The 20,383-nt window shown below is 56.6% G+C and overlaps 2 protein-coding genes across 13 annotated transcripts in view; both read left to right on the top strand.

Annotated features, from left to right (window-relative positions):
* Positions 1-3,813, top strand: part of ZNF638 (zinc finger protein 638) — a 38,335-nt gene extending 34,522 nt beyond the window's left edge. For both annotated transcript variants that reach the window (XM_064151235.1, XM_064151234.1), the window contains exons 23-25: positions 1,253-1,345; positions 2,086-2,204; positions 3,498-3,813. In XM_064151235.1, the coding sequence (XP_064007305.1) occupies positions 1,253-1,345; positions 2,086-2,204; positions 3,498-3,554 (269 nt within the window). In that variant the 3' untranslated portion in view covers positions 3,555-3,813. The remainder of the gene's footprint in view (positions 1-1,252; positions 1,346-2,085; positions 2,205-3,497) is intronic.
* Positions 3,814-6,709: 2,896 nt separating this feature from the next.
* Positions 6,710-20,383, top strand: part of DYSF (dysferlin) — a 102,650-nt gene continuing 88,976 nt past the window's right edge. For 10 of the 11 annotated variants that reach the window (XM_064151233.1, XM_064151230.1, XM_064151229.1 and 7 more), the window contains exons 1-13: positions 6,710-6,832; positions 11,813-11,868; positions 13,467-13,558; positions 15,338-15,443; positions 15,938-16,052; positions 16,209-16,402; positions 16,542-16,670; positions 17,076-17,138; positions 17,245-17,295; positions 17,389-17,419; positions 18,255-18,370; positions 19,043-19,169; positions 19,742-19,845. In XM_064151233.1, the coding sequence (XP_064007303.1) occupies positions 6,745-6,832; positions 11,813-11,868; positions 13,467-13,558; positions 15,338-15,443; positions 15,938-16,052; positions 16,209-16,402; positions 16,542-16,670; positions 17,076-17,138; positions 17,245-17,295; positions 17,389-17,419; positions 18,255-18,370; positions 19,043-19,169; positions 19,742-19,845 (1,272 nt within the window). In that variant the 5' untranslated portion in view covers positions 6,710-6,744. Of the gene's footprint in view, positions 6,833-11,812; positions 11,869-13,466; positions 13,559-14,026; positions 14,211-15,337; positions 15,444-15,937; positions 16,053-16,208; positions 16,403-16,541; positions 16,671-17,075; positions 17,139-17,244; positions 17,296-17,388; positions 17,420-18,254; positions 18,371-19,042; positions 19,170-19,741; positions 19,846-20,383 lie in introns of those variants that run through there. The other variant, XM_064151227.1, reaches the window with a different exon arrangement.

The following is a 20,383-nucleotide window of genomic DNA, read 5'->3' as shown; positions in this document are numbered from 1 at the left end:
CATCAGCAGCGTGGAATTAGCAAAGGGTTAAGGAAGTCTAATGCTGAGCCAAGGAGACTGCTAAATATAACTGACACAGGAGAAGAGTTCCAGGCCTGGCCTGCCTGTGGGTGGAGTCTCTGTGTGATGACTCCCTCAGTCTTGAGTTCTCTGTCTCTGCAGCTCAGCCCTGACACAGCAGCTTTTGTTCCAGCATGGTGGAGAAGCTTTTCTCCCAGCTTGTGCTGGCAGCTGAGCACTGCAGGTATGGAAGAACTGCTGAAGCAGCAGAGATCTGCCTTAAAACAGAGTTTCGGTTTCTATAAACCTTGGGAAAAGGATTTGTTGGCTGTATACAAACCAAACAGTGTGTTCCAGAATCCCAGCATGGTGGGGGTTGGGAGGGGACCTCTGAAGTCCAACCCCCTCCTCAGATTGCCCAGGATCACAAGATCCAGGCAGGTTTGGAATCTCTCCACAGAAGGAGACTCCACAACCTCTCTGGGAGGTCTGCTCCAGGCCTCCAGCGCCCTTACAGCATAGAAGTTTCTCCTCCTGTTCAGATGGAACCTCCTGGGTTCCAGTTTTTGCCTCATGTCCTGTTGCTGGGCACTGCTGAAGAGTCCAGTGCCATCCTCCTGCCCCCCCCGCACGCCTTTTTGGCTCTTGCTGAGCATTGCTCAGATCCTCTCTGGGGCTGCTCCTCTCCAGGCTCAACAGCCCCAGGGCTCTCAGCCGTTTCTCCTTACAGAGTTGCTCCAGGCCCCTCAACATCTTTGTTGCCTCCACTGGGCTCTCTCCAGTAGTTTGCTGTCTCTTTAAATGGGGAATCCAGACCCTGTAACTCCAGGTTCATATCTAGGCAGAGTAGAGAGGGAGGAGAACGTTTCTTGCTGGCCACACTCTTCTTCATGCACTTGCTGGCTCACACTGAACTTGTCCAGCAGCATTCCCAGATCCTTCTCTCTGGAGCTGTTTTCCAGCAGGTCAAGCCCTCACCTCTACTGTTTCCATCAGCAGCTGGGAGTGCTGTGTGGTCAGGAGCACTTTGGGTTCCTTCCCCACAGCACTGAGGTGATGCTTTGGTGGCCTGGAGGTCAGGATTAATGTCAGGAGTTCCTCAGAGCTGCTCTGTGCAAAGCCTACCCCCAACAGCATAAGAGCAAGGCTTGTGCAGACAGTGTTAGTTCCAAGCAGTAAGGAGTGTTGCAGAGAGAGCAGAGATACTTAACTGAGGGGACACAACCCTTCACTGTGTGTTTATGGCCTCCAGGAGATCAGCTGGCATCAGGAGATGAAGAAGCAGACTCTGAGCAAAAGAAAACAGTTCCTTCAGCTGTATCAAAGACACAGAATACTCCGAAAGGTAAAAACAGAAGTTTCATCCCAAATGATTCCTGTTTCCCTGTCTGTCTGCCCCTTTGAAAATACCTCCTTAGCTTGGTACTAGATGGGAAGTCTGAAGTCCTGGCCCATAACCTGCCTTTATTGTGGCTCCTACAAATACATGTTTAAAGTTTCTGTTGTTGGCTTCACGGCCAGCAGCAAAGGAAAGGTCTTTGCTGACTTGATTCTATTTACCATGAGCACAGGGCAGTGCAAGGTCTGCTTATGGTCCTCATCCTGCTATGGCTTTTGGAATTGGAGAGTATTTTTGGCTGCAAAAGACCTTTAAGATCATGGAGTCCAACCCTTACCCCAGCAATGCCAGATTACCAACAACCCATGGTCCTCAGCACCACATCTCTGTGGCTTTGAAACCCGCGCAGGGATGGGCATACACCACTGTCCTGGGCAGCCTGTTCCAGAGCTTGGCAACAATTTGGGATGAAATCATTCCTCACGTCCAACCAAAACCTTGCCTGACACAATTGAGGCCATTTCTTCTTGTCCTAAAATTATTCTGAACTTCCCAACCTAAAATACTTCTCTGCAAAGCTGCTGCTGACACTTGAGCTGTGAATGCTAGCAGGAAAACAGGGATCCTTGCCTGGTGGTTTATGCCTGTTTGCCCTTACCCTGTCACTGGGCACCACTGAGAGGAATCTGGCCTCATCCCCTTGATCTGTGTGCCCACCTTTTCCAAGCTGTGTTCTGTCTTTTCAGATCTGGATTACCTGGTTCCCAAGGCTGGATTTTTCTGTCAGATCTGCTCCCTCTTCTTTGCTGATGAAACATCTGTGAAGAATCACTGCAAGACCCAACTGCATCAGCAGAACATGGAGGTAAGGCTGCAGCTGCTCCAGACACGAGGGGACCACAAACAGCCTTCTGAAAACATTCTTTAACCAGCTCTGATCATTTCCTGCCTGCACTGGGAGCTCTCATTGATACTTCAGGGGCTTTCAGTTTGAAACTTGGAAACTGAGGGCTATGAAGATGCTGGAGGGGGGCTGGAGCATCTCTGAGGAGGAAAAGGGTGAGAGAATCTGAGGTTGCTTAGCCTGGAGAAGAGCAGGATAAACAGTGCTCAGCAGTATCTAAAGGGAGGATAGGGCCAGGCTCTTCTCATTGGTGCCCAGGGCAAGGGGCAAAGGGCACAAACTGGAACCCTCAAGGTTCCGTCTGAACCCCTCCTGAGAGGGAATCTGATCAAAGCTCAGCAAGAGCTAAAGGGTGGGGAGGGCAAGAGGATGGAGCCAGCCTCTTCTCAAGTGGTGCCCAGTGACAGCACAAGGAGCAGTGGGCACAAACTGGAACTGAGGAGATTCCATCTGACCACAAGGAGAAACTTGTTTGGTGTGAGGGTGCTGGAGCCCTGGAGGAGACTGCCCAGAGAGGTTGTGAAGTCCCTGGAGAGACTTCAGACCCACCTGGACATTGTGATGCTGGGCAAGCTGCTGTGGGTGCCCTGCTTTAGCAGGGGAGTTGGACTGAATGATGTCCAGAGATCACTTCCAAACCAAACCAGGCTGGGATTCAGATACTGTGAATTTCTCAAGCCTACTTCCCTACCTCAGATGAAAAGAGCTCTGGGGAGACCTTACAGCTACATTTTTGGTATCTGAAGGGGATCTCCAGGCAGGCAGGGGAGGGACTGCTCAGAAGGGCCTATGGGGACAGGATGAAGGAGAGTCATCTGGAACTGGAGCAGGGCAGAGTTAGTTTGGGCATCGGAAGGAATTCCTGTGCAATGAGGGTAGTGAAATACTGGAACAAGCTTCCCAGAGATGTGTTTAAGGCCTCATTCCTGGAGACATTCAAGCTCAGCCTTGGTGTGTCCCTGGGCAGCCTGCTCTAGCTGGAGGTGTCCCTGCAGAGTGCAGTGGGGTGGGATAAGATGCCCATGGGAGGGTCCCTTCCAACCCAGTGCTATCTGTGAATCCCCACACCAGTTTATGAGCGAAGACTTCTGTGGGCAGAGCAAATCCCTACAACTGTTTTCTGTTTGTTGCCTGGTCCTGAGGAGGGGTTGGCTGAACTTTGGGTGATGTGTTGAACCCTCTGCTGTGTCTAGAGCATGCCCTTGTTGTGAAGTGAGGAGTAACATCCCTATGTCTGTGTCCTTCCTCCTGCAGAAATTCATGGCCAAGCAGGATGAGGATAACGGTGGGGAGGAGCAGAGCTCAAGGTGATCACAGGGAAGAAGGATTCTTTGGATGAGTTAAATTTAGGGTCCAGTCCATTTATTTTTCTTTTGTGTATTTTATTATCATTTACTTTGTAACTTTGTTTCCAAAAGGAGCATTTCTGGTGTATAAATTGGAGCTCACGATAAGATGGACTCAAAAGACTATGGTGGCTTCGGTTTGTATATTAAATGATCCAACCTGGGAGAGACTTCACGAGTGTCAACACCAAATAAATGTTCTCACTGTATAGGTAACACCAGGAGATAGTGGCTTTGGTGTGATTTATTTGCTTTGGAGACCTGAGAGAGGAAACCTTCCCAAGGTCTCACTCTAGTGCGGCTTCACGGAGCTCTGAGCAGGTGGAATTTCACAGGCCACCTATGCTCCACACTGCCCCAGGGCATTGACCCTCCCTGGGAAAATTCCAGCGATCTTGGAGGTGGTTCTGCTTCCTTTTTAGCCTCCTCTTTCCAGTACCACAGAAAACATCCTGTTGGAAGAGACCTCCAGGATCATCCAGGTCAATTTAACCCAGCACTGAAGGGTGAACACTAAACCTTGTCCCTAAGTGGCAGCAGTCTGAGAGACAGGAGGAAAAATGTCTTTGCTGCAAGGCTGCTTGAAGAGGTCAGACTCCTGTGAACTGTGCTCACAAGAGGACTCGGTGACAGTTTGAAGTGCTTTAACTGTTTCTCCAAGAGTGATGAACTTCAGGAAGGACTGAACACCTTGGAGGTATTAAAAGGGCACTCCAAAAGGGAGGTGCTGGTGAAGACAGTTTGGGTTTGGCTCCGTGGCTAGGGGCTCAGCCACTGAAACCTGCTTCTGCTCCAGATCCACTCGCAGCTCCTCAGTCCTGCTCCTGCCTACAGAGACACCAGAGCTTCTCCAGTTAAACCAGGTAAGTGATGCAGGAGAAGCTGCAGGACTTCTGGGGGCAAGCTGACTCATTTTGAGAGGCAAAGAAGTGCTGTATGGCCAGCAGGGGCTGGGGAAAAGAGAAACCTGGGAAAACCCAAGGGAAGCACCAACAGGGAATGAGCTGCTGCTGCTCTGAACGTTACTGATCAGAAACGTTCCTGCTGTGGCTAGTGGTGCTCTAAACCGAGTTCAGAGCTGCTGGTCGGGCAACTGGCCACGTGCTGCCTGTGCCCTCCCCTTGGCACAGCCACAAGAATGCCGCCAGCGCCTGGCCGCAGATGGGATGGTTTCAGTCAAATCCCTTGGAGCTATTGCAGCAGCTTTTCTTCTGCCCTTCCAGGGGTTTCTCCTCCCCATGCAAGTGTGAGGTACTTGAGGTGTTCTTGGGCTATTCACAGATTTTTCTATATTCATGGTGGGTTTTTTGGTGCCACCCTGCGGCTTTCATGGGGCCTGACCAGGTGATTCTGATGGATGCCCAGAATTAGAATCATAGAATGAGTCTGTTGGAAGGGACTACAAGGATCATCCAGTTCCAGCTCCCCTGCCATGGGCAGAGACACCTAACACTAGATCAGGCTGGCCAGAGTCTCATCCAGCTTTTGGTCTTAAACACCTCCAAGGTTGGGGCTTCCACCACTTCCTTGGGCAACCTGTGCCAGGCTCTCACCACCCTCATGCTGAACAACTCCATAACATCCAGTCTGAATTTACCCATTTATAGCTTTGCTCCATTCCCCCGAGTTCTAGCACTACCTGACAGCCTAAAAAATCCCTCCCCAGCTTTCTTGTAGCCCCCTTAAGGTACTGCAAGGCCACAATAATGTCGTCATTAAATAAAGTCACTATTAAAGGATCTTCCACAAGGGGTCGCCCTCGCCGGGTTGATACTGTGGAGTCCTGTAGGGAATGCAGATGGTCCTGGTGAGCTGAGGGATGATCAGACGAGGGACAAACAGCATCCTTGAGGGGTACTTGTGATACATATCAGCTGTGAGGGAGGGCTGGGGGTGATGAAGGGCCCCGTGGCCGAGCGATGCTGCCTCCTGTGAGTGTTCTTTGCTTTACTCTCAGTGAAACCTTGGTTCAGTTTTTAGGGCACTCACTCCAAGAGGGACGTTGAGGTGCTGGATGGTGAGGAAGCTGGTGAAGGGGCTGGAGCAGAAGTCTGGTGAGGAGCAGCTGACCTGGAGCTGCTCAGCCTGGAGAAAAGGAGGCTGAGGGGAGACCACCTGCCTTTCTACAGCTCCCTCAAAGGAAGCTAGAGTCAGGTGGGGTTGGTCTCCCAAGGAACAAATGACGAGGAATTGGCCTCAAGTTGCACCAAAGGTGGCTGAAGTTGGACATGAGGAATAATTTCTTCCTCAATGTTGTCAAGGCCTGGCCCAGGCTGCGCAGGGCAGTGGTGGAGTCCCCATCCTGGAGGGGTTCCAGAGCTGTGTAGCTGTGGTGCTGAGGGCCATGGTTCAGTGGTGCCCTGACAGTGCTGGGGTAAGGGTTGGACTCAAAGGTCTTTTCCTGCCAGAAGGATTCTATAATTCCAGGATCTTGCTGAGCCTCTTGCTGGGAAGCTCAGGGGTAAAAATAACCTCCCTGAAATAGCTGGGTGCAGAGCCTGGCCCCACCTGTCACCGGGGCTGGGCATGATGGTGGCTAAAGCGCTGACAGCCTCCCCCCTGTCCAGCTGGGGCAATGGAGGCAGAGCCTGGAGCACACAGTGGAGCCTCAGCTCTGCCATGCCCAGGGCTGCCACAGGGTCACCCTATGTGCAGCTTAGACTCCCCAAGCCCCCCATTTTCCCTCCCGGAGGTGATGTTGATCCAGCCCTGACCCTGGCATCACAAGGAGGGGGTGGGGGGGGTCTCCGCTGACCTCTCCTGGGCCCAGCCCCCTGGGGCGTGTTTGTGTGTTCCTACAGCACGCCCCAGGTGGGAGCAATTAATGGTCTGTCGAGCCTGTTGCAGCGGGGCAGACCCTTCCCTTACTGCCCTTTTTGGGGTGTTTGGACCGATTCCCCGGGGGTCCCTTAGCTGCCCTTACTTTTGAGGCTCCCAGCCCCAAGTCCCCTCCCTTCTACCTCCTCTTGGTCCTTCTCCGGCTCTGGTTGGGGGCGGGGGGGATTTGTCTCATCCCGGGGCCGCAGCCAGCCTCAGCTGTTCGCCTTTAAGAGAGGCGGGGTCCGGGGAGAGTAGGGCCGGGCCGGACCGGGGCTGGGGCCGCGGCCGGGGGTGGTCTCGGCGGGGTCCAGGCGGGAGGCGGCCGGGCCGGGGCGATGCTGCGAGTCTTCATCCTCCACGCAGAGAACGTCTGCACGCCGGATGCCGACATCAGCGATGCCTACTGCTCCGCCAGCTTCGGAGGTCCGGGGGGGTTGACTCCTGGGGTGGGTTAGGCGGGGGAGTGGTTGCACTGGGGAGCCTCCCGCCGGTGGGCATCGTGCTGGAAGCTTAGGGAGGGGCTAGAATGCAGGACCCCTCCCATTTGCTGTGTCCCCCCAACCTGCTCCCCACCTTCTATCTGTTCCTTCCCTGTCTCATTTGCTGTGTCCCTCTCTATCTGCTCTGTCCCCTCCTAATCTGCTGTGTCCTCCCAGTCTGCTCCGGCCCCCTCTATCTGCTGTGCCCCCTGCCAACCTGCCGCGCCCCACCTGCTGTGCGTTGCCCATTGAGTGCCCTCCGTGAGGAGTGGTCGCCTGCTCCCCTCTGCTCCCTTCCTTGCCCGGGAGGGGGTCAGAGCCGCAGGCCGCGGGGGCAGGGGAGGGACATAGCTGAGCGGTGACTGCAGCAGCTGTAGCCTGAGCTATTTCTGGCTTTGCTCTGGTGGGGCACAACAGATTGCAACCTCCTGGGACCTACCTCATGCCTGCATGGCCCCCCAGTGTGCCCCGCTTCAAGGGGTGGCAGGAGGCATGAGGCAGCATCTCAGCGTCCTTGGGGGGGAGGGGAAGCATCTCTTCAGGCCTTGCTGAGTGGGTGCTGAGCAGGAGGAGAGAGGCCTCGTGTCAGCACTTGTGTCTTCTCCAGTGCCTGGCTCTGCAGCTGCAGGGGACCCTCCTGGTGGCACCAAGGTCCTTGCCCCGCTGTGGATGTGTCCCCATGTGTGGCCATGGGGACTGCTCTGCAGCTGCTTCCTTCCTGTACGCCCTTGTCCCACGGGGGCTGTGACACGGGGACAGCCTCTGCTCTGCTCCAAGGGACAGGGAGGGGGATAGCCGTGGGAAGGTGTCCCCCCAGCCACCGAGGTCGGCCAGGCCCGGAGGTATGTGGGGCTTTGCTCAGGTTCTGCTACGCCCTGCTCCCCTCCCCTCAAGAGCCCAGCCACGATTTGGGTGCTGTGAGGTTGCTTAGATCCTGCCTTTGCAGTAGGACCCCTCTGCTCTGACGTGTCCTCAGTGCTGTGCCACGCCTGGGACCTCCCCAGCTGTCACCACCTATGAGCTGCTGCAGTGTCACCTGTGCCTGTGTATGTCACCTCCCAGGTGACCCAACTGCTGCTCCAGCATCCTCGGGGATGTTTCATCCCTGGATCCTGGTGCTCAGGCATTCTCAGGGTTCGCAGCATTCCTGTCTCCTGGTGATGCAGTTTTGCTTCCCTGGAGTTCACAGCATACCCAGATCCCAGTAACTAATTCCCTATCCTCAGAATCCACAGCAGCCCTGGGTCCTGATGATTTAGTTCACCCTCTCTGGGGCTTGCAGCATCCAGGTGATTTATTTAGCAGGAGGGCTCCCCAGATCTAAGTGCTCAGCCATCCTTGGAGTCCACAGCATCCCCTAGTCCTGCCGATTTTTCTGCCATCCCGAGGTCACAGCATCCCCAGATCCTGTTATTTGTCCTTTGGGGCTCACAGCATCCTTGGATGCTGGTGATTTAATTTGCCATCCCTGGGGCTTGCAGCATTCCTTGATCCTGGTGCTTTGGGATCCTTGGGACTTTCAGCATCCCTGGGTATTAGTGATTAATCTCTGGGGTTCACAGCATCTTCAGATCTTGGTGCTTGGGCATCCTCGGAGTTCACAGCATCCCTGACTCCGAGTGATTGAATTCATCCTCCCTGGGGCTCACAGCATCCCCAAATCCCAGTGCTCAGGCATCCTTGGGGTTTCCAGCATCCCCAACCCCCCAGGGATGGATCGAGCATCCTTGGGCTTTGCAGCATCTCTGGATCCCAGGGGTCTGATCTCCCCCCAGAGCCCTCAGCTCCCCAAATCCTTGCCCATCAGTAGCCTCTTAACTCCCAGCGTCCCAACTCTCTGCAACCTCCGGAGCTGCCGCGTCGAGGCGCTTGGTGTCACCAGCCGGGGAGGGCTGGGATGGGGAGGAAATGCTGATGGGGGGGGGGAGTGTGGGGGTGGCCAAATCCTGCCCCTAAGGGCTAGGTCCTGCAGCTTGACCTCCCAGTGCCCAGCTCCATCTCGCAGCCATGCTGCGGTGCTTGCTCCAGCGAGCCTCCCACCTCCCCAACTTGGAGAAGGGGGACAAGCAGAGCGACCCTGTGGCCAGTTTGACTTTCCGAGGTGAGGTGGGACCCTAAATCTGGGCTCTGGAAGGGTGGGGGGTTGTCCGGTCTGCTTTTGCAGCCCCTCTCGAGCAAAGCTGCGTTTTGCTGAGCTCTATCCTTGTCCTAAACCCTTTCTAAATGCCCTCCCTCCCCTCTCCCCCCTCCCCATTACTGAGTGCCACATTCCACCCCCTCCCCCAGAGTGCTCCCCCGTGCATTCCGGTATCCTCCTCTTCCTCACATGGGTGACACCGACACGCCCGAGGCTGTGCTTTTTACTCCTCTTCCTACGAGTGGGGGACAGTGGGAAATCCCACGGGATTTTTGCCCAGGGTGGGAGGACACTTGAGGGTGCCCGTTTAGGGCTGTCACAGCATCTAGAGGCGATGAGACGACTTAGAGGACCCCAGCAAAGAGCAGGAGAGGGCTTTGCTGCAGAATGCTGCACCCACGGAATGCTCTCAGTCTTGTTTCCTCGTGGATTTTGCCTGGGGAGGTGGTCATGGTGAGGAGGAGGAGCACACTTGGGGATGGTCACTGAGGGTTCTCACTGCATCCGTCAGGAGCAGGCTCTGGCTTTGCTGGACCCATGAGTGCTCCTAATTGCTGTTGTGCTTTGCTCTAGTGAAGGTCTTTTAATGGTTAATGTGAGGTAGGTAAGAACAAACCTTTATCCAGGGAGTTATTCCTGGGCACAGGGGGGGCTGTCTGGGAAGGGAGCACCTCGAAAGCACTTGCTGCAGGATGTGGGCTTTTTTAGGTGGCTGTTTCCTGGAAAATAGCCATTTTTAGCCAAAAAAAAAAAAAAGGAAAGGAAGAGGCTGAGTAGCTTCTGACTTGGCCTTTCCTGTGCAGAGTGGTGTGGGGGGGGGAAGGTGCTGCTAGCCCCCCCCCCCAGCCGGGACCCCTCAGTCTTCATCCCGCCGTGGGTGCGGGGTGCTTGCCTAGGGTGGATTCCAGCCCTGCCCCTTGGCCGGCTCCCGGGAGCCGGGGGGAATTCCAGGCGCTGTGTCCTGTGAGGATGAGGTGTAAGCAGGATACGGGCTCCAAACCGAGGAGGTTTGAGTGTCCTGGGCTGGGTGACAATGCCCAGAGCTGCCGTGTCAGGGTGGGGGCAGCCCTGACCACCCCCTCCCGGCTCCAGTCTGGCTCGGCTCTGGCTCCAGCAGCCACTTGGGCTTCAGGCTGGGAGCTTCAGCAGAGACTCCTTAATAATGGGAAACAGGAAAAGAGCCATTTAGAGATGCTGGAACAGAAGGGAGAACAAAAAGGAGAATATTTTAGTGAGCTGCTCTGGGCTCCCTGCCAGCCCCATGGGGCACATCCACGGCCTGGGTTACCTACAGATACACCTCTGGCTACCTCCCTGTATCTCCACACTCCTGTGCACCTCTCTATCTCTCTATCCCTCTCCATATTTCTATCACAGAACCTCTGAAGAACCTCTCCCTCAGCTCCAGTCTCACCCTGCTCTCCCTCAGCTTCAATCCACTGCCCCTTGGCTGTCTCCAGACGCCCTCAGCAGAAGTCTCTCTGCAGCCTTCCTGCAGGAGCCCTTCAGGCACTGGCAGGCAGCTCTAAGGTCCCCCTGGAGTCTTCCCTTCTCCAGGCTGCACAGCCCCAGCTCCCCCAGCCTGTCCTTGCAGCAGAGCTGCTGCAGCCTTGGATCATCCTTGTGGCCTCCTCTGGCCTCGCTCCAGCAGCTCTGTGTCCCTGTGCTGGGAGCAGCAGAGCTGGAGGCAGTATTTGAGGTGGGGTCTGAGCAGAGCAGAGTGAGGGTCAGAATCCCTTCTTTTGACCTGCTGCCCACTCTCCTCTGGCTGCAGCCTAGGCTGGGGTTGGCCCTCTGGGGTGCAGGAGGGCACTGCTGGCTCCTGGGGAGCTTCTCTGCCTCTGTGCCTCGTTGCCTCTCTCCGTGCCCTCTATGCGTGTCTGGATCTACGGAGCCCTGCCGGTGCCGCCGGTGTCCCCGGGCTTTGACTCACTGCTATTGTTTGGTTCTTCCTCTTCCTCTTCCCCTTGCTCCCTCCCTGGGGGCCCATCGGGCATTTAGCCACTGTCAGTGTGATTTGGGGGGGGGGGGGGGGTAGTGGTGTCTTGATTTGGGGCTGCAGCTTTAGCAGGGGATGCTTCTCAGCCAGGGCTGGAACCCCTTCCTGCTGGAGCTCCTCAGCATGTTGGCTTTGGGTGGAGGGAGCTGGGGGCCCATGTTCCTCATCACAGCTGCCAGCTTAGAAGCCACCCAGCAGCCCTTGGCAGGCTGCTCCGTGCCCCTGCTCCTGGGGAAACTGAGGCACAGTATGGTGCTTCCCCAGGTGATGGTTTGAGGTGTTTCAGCTCCACGTTTACCAGAGAAGAAGATGTGTGAAGCTGTTGGGTGATCTGCCCTCCTAAAACTGGGGGCTTGGTGGGTCCCTGGAGCAGGCTGCCCAGGGCAGTGGTCACAGCACCAGCAGCCTGCCAGCACTCAAGGAGCACCTGGAGGATGCTCTCAGCCATATGGTTCATTTCTTGGTGGTTCTGGGAGGAGCAGGGAGCTTGACTCAGTCCTGCTGGGTCTCTTCTAACTTGAGATCCTCCATGACTCCAGGAAATGACTTCCCCAGGGTTTTCCAGTGAGGCTTGTTCAGGGCCAGAGGTCCCAATAGGGTTCTGGAGACCACCTGAGCACAGCCCAACCCCTGTGTGAGGAGCGGGGCCTGGTCCTGCTCCTGGGAGCTGCAGGTCTCTCTGGAGTCTGCTAATCACACCTGTACACAAAGGAGACTCCAATGTGGGGGTTTTCCCTCCTGGTTTGGGTGGGGAAATTGACCTGACCTTTGTGTGCTGCTCCCTGCAGGTGTGAAGAAGAGGACTAAAGTCATCAAGAACAATGTGAACCCTGTATGGAATGAGGTGAGTGTGTCCCCATGCCTGCAGGGACAGCCTGGGCACCAAGGGTGCTGTGGCACTTGGGTGCAAGTCCAGGAGGATGCCTCAAGCACAAGGGGTTTGTGGGGTCCTTATGGTGTTTAATGGACTTTGCTCCAAGAAGGACATTGAGGTGCTGGAGGTGTCCGAAGAAGGCCAAGGAGGTTGGGGAAGGGTGTGGAGTAGAAGTCTGGTGAGGAGCATCTGAGAGACCTGGGGTTGTTCAGCCTGGAGGAAAGGAGGCTGAGGGGAGACCTTCTGGCTGTCTACGTCTCCCTGAAAGGAGGCTGGAGCCAGGTGGGAGTTGGTCCCTTCTCCCAGGGAACAAGAGGTAGGACAAGAGGAAATGTTCTCAAGTTGCACCAGGGGAGGATTAGGTTGGCTATGAGCACGATTTCATCCCCAGTTGCTGTCAAGGCCTGGCCCAGGCTGCCCAGGGCAGTGGTGGAGTCCCCATCCCTGGAGGGGTTCCAAAGCTGTGCTGCTGTGGTGCTGAGGGCCATGGTTCAGTGGTGCCCTGGCAGTGCTGGGGGAAGGGTTGGACTGGATGACCTCAAGGTCTTTCCCACTCAGAATGGTTCCATGATTCTCTGATGTCACCCCCGGAGGTTTTGGGGCTGGTCTCTGTCATGGGCAGCTTTGTATCCGAAACTCTGGGCAGGGGCAGCAGTGGAGGGAGGGGATGGAGCCAGCTGCAGCCCTTTGCTCCAGCCTCTTCCTCTTTCATCAAGATCTTATCAGGGCCAAGCAGGCACATTCAGAGGAGCTGCTGATAAAACATCGAAGCTCCGAGGGGAAACAATCTGTGCTTGGCTCCTCAGCCTCTCCTTGACTCATCTGCAGGCTGGCCAAGGGGGAGGAGATTTTCTTTTCCAGCACAGTTTTCCTTCTAACCCTGACCTGCACTGCCCTGGGTCACGCTAAGAAAACAAAGGGCTCTGGTGAGCAAATGGAGACCTTGCTGGTGCCAGAGCGCTGCGTGCCAGCTCCCGTCAGGTTTCTCTCTTTTAATCCTTGATGAGAGAAGGCCTTTCCCTGGGGCATGCTTTTAACGTGCCCTTGCCAGAAACGGAGGCAGAGGAGGAACCTTCTGGCTCTCTGCAGCTGCCTGAAAGGAGGTTGAAGCAAGGTGAGGGTCAGCCTCCTCTCAAAGTGAAGGGATGGGAGGAAACGGCTCCAGTTGTACCAGGGGTGGCTTAAGGTGATCATGAGGAATAATCTCTTCATGGAAAGGGTTGTCAAAAGCCTGAGAGAGGCTGCCCGGGGCAGTGGTGCAGTCTCCATCCCTGGAGGGCTTTCACAGCTGGGGAGATGTGGTGCTGAGGGCCATGATTCAGTGGTGGGCTGGCAGTGCTGGGATTAAGGCTTGGAGACTTGATCTTAAAGGTCTTTTTACAGCCTAAAGGATGCCATGAACTATGAAATTTTACCTGGGCCATCTGTGGTACTAAGGGGTTCTTCTGGGATGAAGAAGTCACTGATGCATCCTCAAGAGCCCCTGGCAGTGCTGGAGCTGATGGATGCCAACGTGAGCATCACAACCCCAGCCAGGTGCTGATTCTGTCTCCTCTCCTCCCCTCCAGGGCTTTGAGTGGGACCTGAAGGGAGCTCCCCTGGACCCTGGTGCTGAGCTCACTGTGGTTGTGAAAGACCATGAGACCGTGGGGAGAAACAGGTGAGGAAAGCCTTAGGGCTGGGGTCTGACCACCCTGCCCTGCTCCTGTCACCGTCACCCAGGGCTTTGCATAACGAGGCTGGGCTGGGCAGGGAAGGGATTTGGGCTCCCCTTGAACTCTGAGTGTTGCCCCTCAGTGCCAGCTGCCGTGTGGGTAGCTGGTGGGAGGCAGGAGCTGCATTTCTGGGCTGCTTCACTCTATGGCTGAGGAGAAAAATTGCAGTTTGAGGGCAGGGAGGGGCACAAGGGTGCCTTGTGCCCATTGCCACCCCCAGGCTGCTCCATCCAGCGTGGCTGCCTGCCCTTGGAGCAAGGCTGGTGCCGTGCGGCCCTGGCGATGGGTGCTTGGCCAGGGAGGTGCGAGGCAGCGGCCAAGCTCCCTTGGCAAGGCTCCTGTCCTGGACACTTGGAGCTGGGAAGGGCAGTGTCTGCAAAACAAACCTCCCAGCACAGCTTCCTTCCTTGCAGCAGCTCCTACTGCCTCTCACGCTGGGGGCAGTGGAGGCCGAGCTGAGGTCTCCATCCTCACGGCAGCTGCACTGCAAAGCAGAGTGAGAGCTGTTGGTGATGCCACCTGCAGCTCTGGCACAGCCAGGCCACTGCACTTCTGCACCAGAGGCTGCTTTGGTCAGGATGGCAGCTTGGACAAGGGGTAAAACAACAGAAGTGATTTCTTTTGGGGCAGTGGAGGGTGGGAAGCCAGCTGGGATGGGGAGGACAGCCCCGGCGGGAAGCATCCAGTCTCCAGGGCTGGATTTGCTGCTGGGCTGGAGGCCAAGGAGGTGGAAGCTGGGTCTGGGCCAGCTGGGTGGTGTCATGTCTATAAATAGAGGGAGGAGAATAGGACAGGAGTCCTCACTGCTGGTGCAGGGGTATCCCCTTTGTGCTCCACAGGCTCTTCGATGCCCTCAGAAGCGGTGCCCTCTCTGTCCCCAGGGTGGTGGTGGGGCACTGCTTGTCAGTGCCTTGGCTGAAGAGCCCCACCCCAGGACAGTTCACAAGGACAGGCAATCGATGGCCTCTCTGCAATGCCAGACTGGTTTGGGTTGAAAGGGAGGGACCTTTAAAACTGATCCAGTCCAACCCCCCTGCAGTCAGCAGGGAACTCAGCAGCTAGGACAGGCTGCTCACAGCCCCAGACAACCTCACCTGGCTGTTCCCAGGGGTGGGACATCTACCACTTCTCTGGGCTGCCTGGGTAGGTGTCTCACTACCTTCACAGTGAAGAACTTCCTCCTTACAACATCATCTCCTGGTGCTTGGCATCTGGCTGAGCCTTCCTGCAGTATGCCACTTCCCACTCCAGCCAGCAATGCTGATCTCTCCACTGGCCCAGAAGTGGCTCCAGTGCTGCTGCCCACCCGGAGTCAAACCATTCTGTGAACCTATGAAACTCAACAAGGGAAAAATCAGTTTTAGGGAGGTTTAAAATGCTTCTGGATGGTGGTGGCACACCAGCTGTGATCTCCCAGTGAAAGCCCTGCCCTTTGTGTCCCTGTGATTGCTCCACTGGCAGAGAAAGGGCCATCAGTGCTTTGGTTTATGGCTCCTGGTTCCTCATTGTGGGCTTTTAGGTGCTTTTAGGGGACAAAATTCACAGAGATGCTCAGCCTGGGCTGGGCCCAGGTCACCTCGATGCTTGGGCCCCACTGGAGATACTGGCAGATGTCCTATCCCCCTCCAGTTGGTTACTGGTGCCTGGATTGGCACTAGCCATGGGTCCTCAGCCCCTTTCCACGGATCAGGCTGCCCTGACCCCCTGTTGCTCTTCACCCTCAGGTTTTTGGGAGAAGCCCGAGTACCCCTGCGAGATGTCCTGTCCTCCCCCAGCCTGGCAGCCTCCTACAACATCCCCTTGCTGGACACCAAGAAGCAGAGCACGGGGGTGAGTCCTGCGTGAGGACCAGAGCGACGCCGGCAGTAGCCCTGCAGCTGCAGCTCCTAGCTGGAAACCAGTTTGTGCAGTGTCCTTACCAGTAGCAGCTCTCAGCTGGGGACCAGTCTGAGCAAAGTCCCAGCCAGCTGCAGCTCCCAGCTGGAGATCGGTCTGAGAAACATCTCTGCTGATTGCAGCTCCCAGCTGGAGACCAATTTGAGCTCTGCTTCTGCAAGCTGCAACTCCTAGCTGGGGGCCAGCCAGGGCAATGTCCCTGGCAGCTGCAGCTCCCAGTTGGACACCAGTCTGAGCGAGATCCCCGCCCTATGAGCCCTGGGACCACTCTTGCTGCCGTCTCCCTCCTCTGCCCCTTTCCCTGGTGCTTGCTTCAGCTGCACCTGTTGTGTCTGGGCAGAGCATCATGGGCGGCATCCAGCACTGAGGCTGAGGCCCTGGACGAGCCTTGCTGGACCCCCCACAATGATTATTTCCTTTTTTTCCAGGCTTTCCTTGTCCTGCAAGTGTCCTACATCCCCCCACCTGGAGCCATCCCCCTGTTTCCCCCTCCAGCTGCCCCTGAGCCGGCACCAGCTGCTGCTGAGCCCGACACGGTCACTGGTAACCACAAACCTCCTCGTGTGGCACCTGTCCCCTGCCACAATACCACGTTTGTGCCACCTAGACCCCTCACCCTATGCTCTCACAAGGCCTGGTCCCACCTCACTCATGTCCTCCATCTCTCCTGTCCTCCATCTCCTTTCTCCCCCCACGCAGAGATGGCCGGAGAGGAGGAGACAGAGGATCAGGCAGTGGCAGGAGATGAGACAGAGCCCTCCTCCTCCTCGGGGCCAGCAGGGTCTGAACCCCCCCTCCTGCCCCACAAGCCCCCCGTGCACCACGTCCATGGTCTGAGGCGAAGGAGAAGCTCCCACAGGAAGCCTCTGTCCAACAAGCCGCAGGACTTCCAGGTGAGCCCAGCCTGGGGGGGCTCAGCTGCTCTCCTGGGACCTCCCCTCCAAGCTGTCCCTGTGGGGCTGCACCGTCCCTGAAGTGCTTTTCCTCAGGGTAGGACTGATCCTAACTGCCCTCTTGTCCCTCTCCTCCCAGATCAGGGTGAGGGTCATTGAGGGCCGGCAGCTCCCTGGGGTCAACATCAGGCCCGTGGTGAAGGTGACAGTTGCTGGGCAGACCAAGAGGACCAGGATCCGCAAAGGCAACAGCCCCTGCTTTGATGAGGTGAGGGACAGGGGGACCTCTGCTCTGGCTGTGCCCGGGGCCACCAAGGGAAGGTTCAGGGACAATGTGGGTTGGGGTCTGGAGCGATGGAAACCTCAGGGCAGCCCAGAGGCTGGGCTGTGGTGATGGAGGCTGCCATGGGATCACAGGCTCACAGGATGTCAGAGGTTGGAAGGGACCCAAAGAGATCATCGAGTCCAACCTCTCACCCAACACCTTCCAATCAACTAACCCATGGCACTAAGTGCCTCATCCAGTCTCCTTTTAAACACCTCACCTAAGGGAGGACAAGAAGCACCAGCTTGTGGAGCTGGAGACATGTGAGCTGCTGGAAGGTGCCAGCATACCCTGAGGGGAGGCTGGGGTAGACCTCCAGCTGGCACCCTCCACCCCTCTTTCCTGCAGACCTTCTTCTTCAATGTCTTCGAGTCACCAGCGGAGCTGTTTGATGCTCCCATCTTCATCACGGTGAGCTCGGGGCTGTCCCCATGCTGTCCCCATGCTGTCCCAGTCCTCCACCCCGGCAGGGCTTTTGGGTTGGAAAGCCTTTTTCCCCCTCCTTTTCCCCCTGCAGGTTGTGGACTCTCGGTCGTTCCGGACAGACTCGCTGCTGGGGGAGTTCAGGGTAAGGTCCCCACCCGCCCTCCTCCCCTGCACTGACCCCCAGGCTGAGTCCCAGGGGTGGGCACTGACATTTCCTCTTTGCTGCCCCACACAGATGGACGTCGAGACTGTTTACTCGGAGCCAAGTGAGCCCAGCGAGGGGCTGGGGTCTGCCGTGGCTTGGGAGACCCTTTTAGTGGGCTGAACGTAGGGAAAATGCAACCCCCCTCAGCTCTCCCCTGGGGGAACCCAGACAGGTCCCTGAGAACACCACCACTGCCTTCTTCCAAGGCAGACATCCTTGACTGCCTTGCTGGCAGAAGCCTCACCACTGCAGCCCCCACGGCCAGTGCAGCCCCCACCACTGCAGCCCCACCAGTGTAACTCCACCACTGCAGCCCCCACGGCCAGTGCAGCCCCCACCACTGCAGCCCCAGCGGTGTAGCTCCACCACTGCAGCCCCCACGGCCAGTGCAGCCCCCACCACTGCAGCCCCAGCAGTGTAACTCCACCACTGCAGCCCCCACGGCCAGTGCAGCCCCCACCACTGCAGCCCCAGCGGTGTAGCTCCACCACGGCAGCCCCCACGGCCAGTGCAGCCCCCACCACTGCAGCCCCAGCGGTGTAGCTCCACCACGGCAGCCCCCACGGCCAGTGCAGCCCCAGTGGTGTAGCTCCACCACTGCAGCCCCCACGGCCAGTGTAGCCCCCACCACTGCAGCCCTCCCACCAGTGTAACTCCACCACTGCAGCCCAGCTAAGTTTTATTTTGCCTTGAGTCCTGCTTGGAAAAGACATTCAAGATCAAGTCCAACTGTAAATCTTTCCTCCCCTTCTCCCCTTCCTCTCCCCCACCCTTCTTATTCCCCCCTTCTTCTCTCCCTTTTCTTCCCCCCCCCAACTTTGTCCCCCTGCCTTTCTCTGCTCCCTTTTCTCCACACCTCTCTCCTCTTTCTCCCCCCTCTTCCCCCTCTCCCTCAGAACATGCTTTCCTCAGGAAATGGTTGCTGCTCTCTGACCCAGAGGACTTCTCTGCGGGTGCCAAGGGCTATCTGAAAGTCAGCCTCTTTGTGCTGGGGCCTGGAGATGAAGCACCTGTGAGTATTGCCCTGGCTGGGAGAGAGGAGACCTCCAGCTGTGGTGCTCTGCCACTCTGGGCTGTCAAACCTGTTCCCAGGGAATTATAAAATCATTTGGGTTGGAAGAGATCTTTAAGCTCATCCAGTCCAACCCTTCCCCCAGCACTGCCAGGGCACCACTGAACCATGGCCCTCAGCACCACAGCAACACAGCTTTGGAACCCCTCCAGCAATGGGGACTCCACCACTGCCCTGGGCAGCCTGGGTCAGGCCTTGGCAACCCTCAAAGAGTTCCTCATGTCCAAGCTAAACCTCCTCTGGGGCAACTTGAGACCATTTTCTCTTGTCCTGTCTCTTGTTCCTTGGGAGAAGAGACCAGACCCCACCTGGCGCCAGCCTCCTTTCAGACCCCACCTGCGCCAGCCTCCTTTCAGGGAGTTGTAGAGATGGAGAATGTCTCCCCTCAGCCTTCTTTTCTCCAGATTGAACAGTCCCAGCTCCCTCAGCTGCTGCTCACAAGACTTGTGCCACCTTCACCAGCTCTACTGTCCTCTGGACACACTGCAGCAAGCAGGCAGCTGCTGCTTTGATCTTCACCTGCTTTGGGGACAAAGTGCTGCAGCTGGGGCTTTTTGCTGCTCATCTCAGGATTTTTTGGAGGCTTGGCCATGATTTCTTCTTGTCCTGCAGCTGGAGAAAAAGGAAGTTTCTGAAGACAAGGAAGACATTGAGGGCAACCTCCTGCGCCCCACTGGGGTCACCCTGCGAGCAGCTCACTTCTGCCTGAAGATCTTCAAAGCTGAAGACTTGCCCCAGAGTGAGTGTCCCCTTGGCTGGACAAAGGAGTGAGGGCAGAGCTAAGGAAGCCTTCACACATAGCCTCACTCCAGAGACCTTGCAGATGTGAGCTGCAGTGCACTGGGAGGGAGTCTCGTAGTGGTGTGAAGTGGCTTTTTCATAGAACCCTAGAAGCAGTCAGGGTTGGAAGGCACCACAAGGATTAACCAGTTCCAAGCTCCCTGCCATGGCCAGGGACACCTCACACTAGATCAGGCTGGCCAGAGCCTCATCCAGCCTGCCCTTAAACACCTCCAGGCATGAGGCTTCCACCACCTCCCTGGGCAACCTGTTCCAGACTCTCACCCCCCTCATGCTGAACAACTTCTTCCTAACATCCAGTCTGTATCTACCCATTTCTAGCTTTGTTCCTTTCTCCCCAGTCCTAGCACTAACTGGCAGCCTAAAAAGTCCCTCCTCAGCTTTCTTGTAGCTCCCTTATGCTCCTCTGGCTCTCTACCTGGCTCAGTGGAGGTGCACACTCTGGCTAGTGAGACAGCTGGGGCCAGCCAGGTACTTCCAGGAGCTTTTAGTCTCTCCTTCCCCTCCCAGTGGATGATGCTGTTATGGACAACGTGAGGCAGATCTTTGGCTTTGACAGCAACAAGAAGAACCTGGTGGATCCCTTCGTGGAGGTCAGCTTTGCAGGCAAGACGGTGAGTGGCTGCAGGGGGACAGCTCTCCCTGGTCCCCGGGCTGGGCTGGCAGCTGGGCACAGGGAACAGCTTGTCTCAGCATGGGCAAAGTTTGGTCCTTTGATGGAGCATCTCACAGAATCACAGAACTAACCAGCTTGGAAAAGAGCTCTGAGATCACAGAGTCCAACCTATCACCTAACCCTTCTAATTAACTAACCCATGGCACTAAGTGCCTCATCCAGCCTCCTCTGGAACACCTCCAGGGATGGGCACTCCACCACCTCCCTGGGCAGCCCATTCCAGTGCCAATCACTCTCTCTGTCAAGAACTTTCTCCTAACATCCAGTCTGAACCTGCTCTGGCACAGCTTGAGGCTGTGTCCTCTTGCTCTGTCCCTGGGTGTCTGGCAGAAGAGCCCAACCTCACCTGGCTACAACCTCCCTTCAGGTAGTTGCAGACATCAACGAGGTCTGCTCTGAGCCTCCTCTTCTGCAGGCTGCACACCCCCAGCTCCCTCAGCGTCTCCTCACAGGGCTGTGCTCCAGGCCCTCCCCAG

The sequence above is a fragment of the Pogoniulus pusillus genome, chromosome 11, assembly GCF_015220805.1.
Source record: "Pogoniulus pusillus isolate bPogPus1 chromosome 11, bPogPus1.pri, whole genome shotgun sequence".
Classification (NCBI taxonomy): Eukaryota; Metazoa; Chordata; class Aves; order Piciformes; family Lybiidae; genus Pogoniulus; species Pogoniulus pusillus.
The sequence above is the reverse complement of the archived record's forward strand: the minus strand, read 5'-3'. Positions and strand labels throughout refer to the sequence as shown.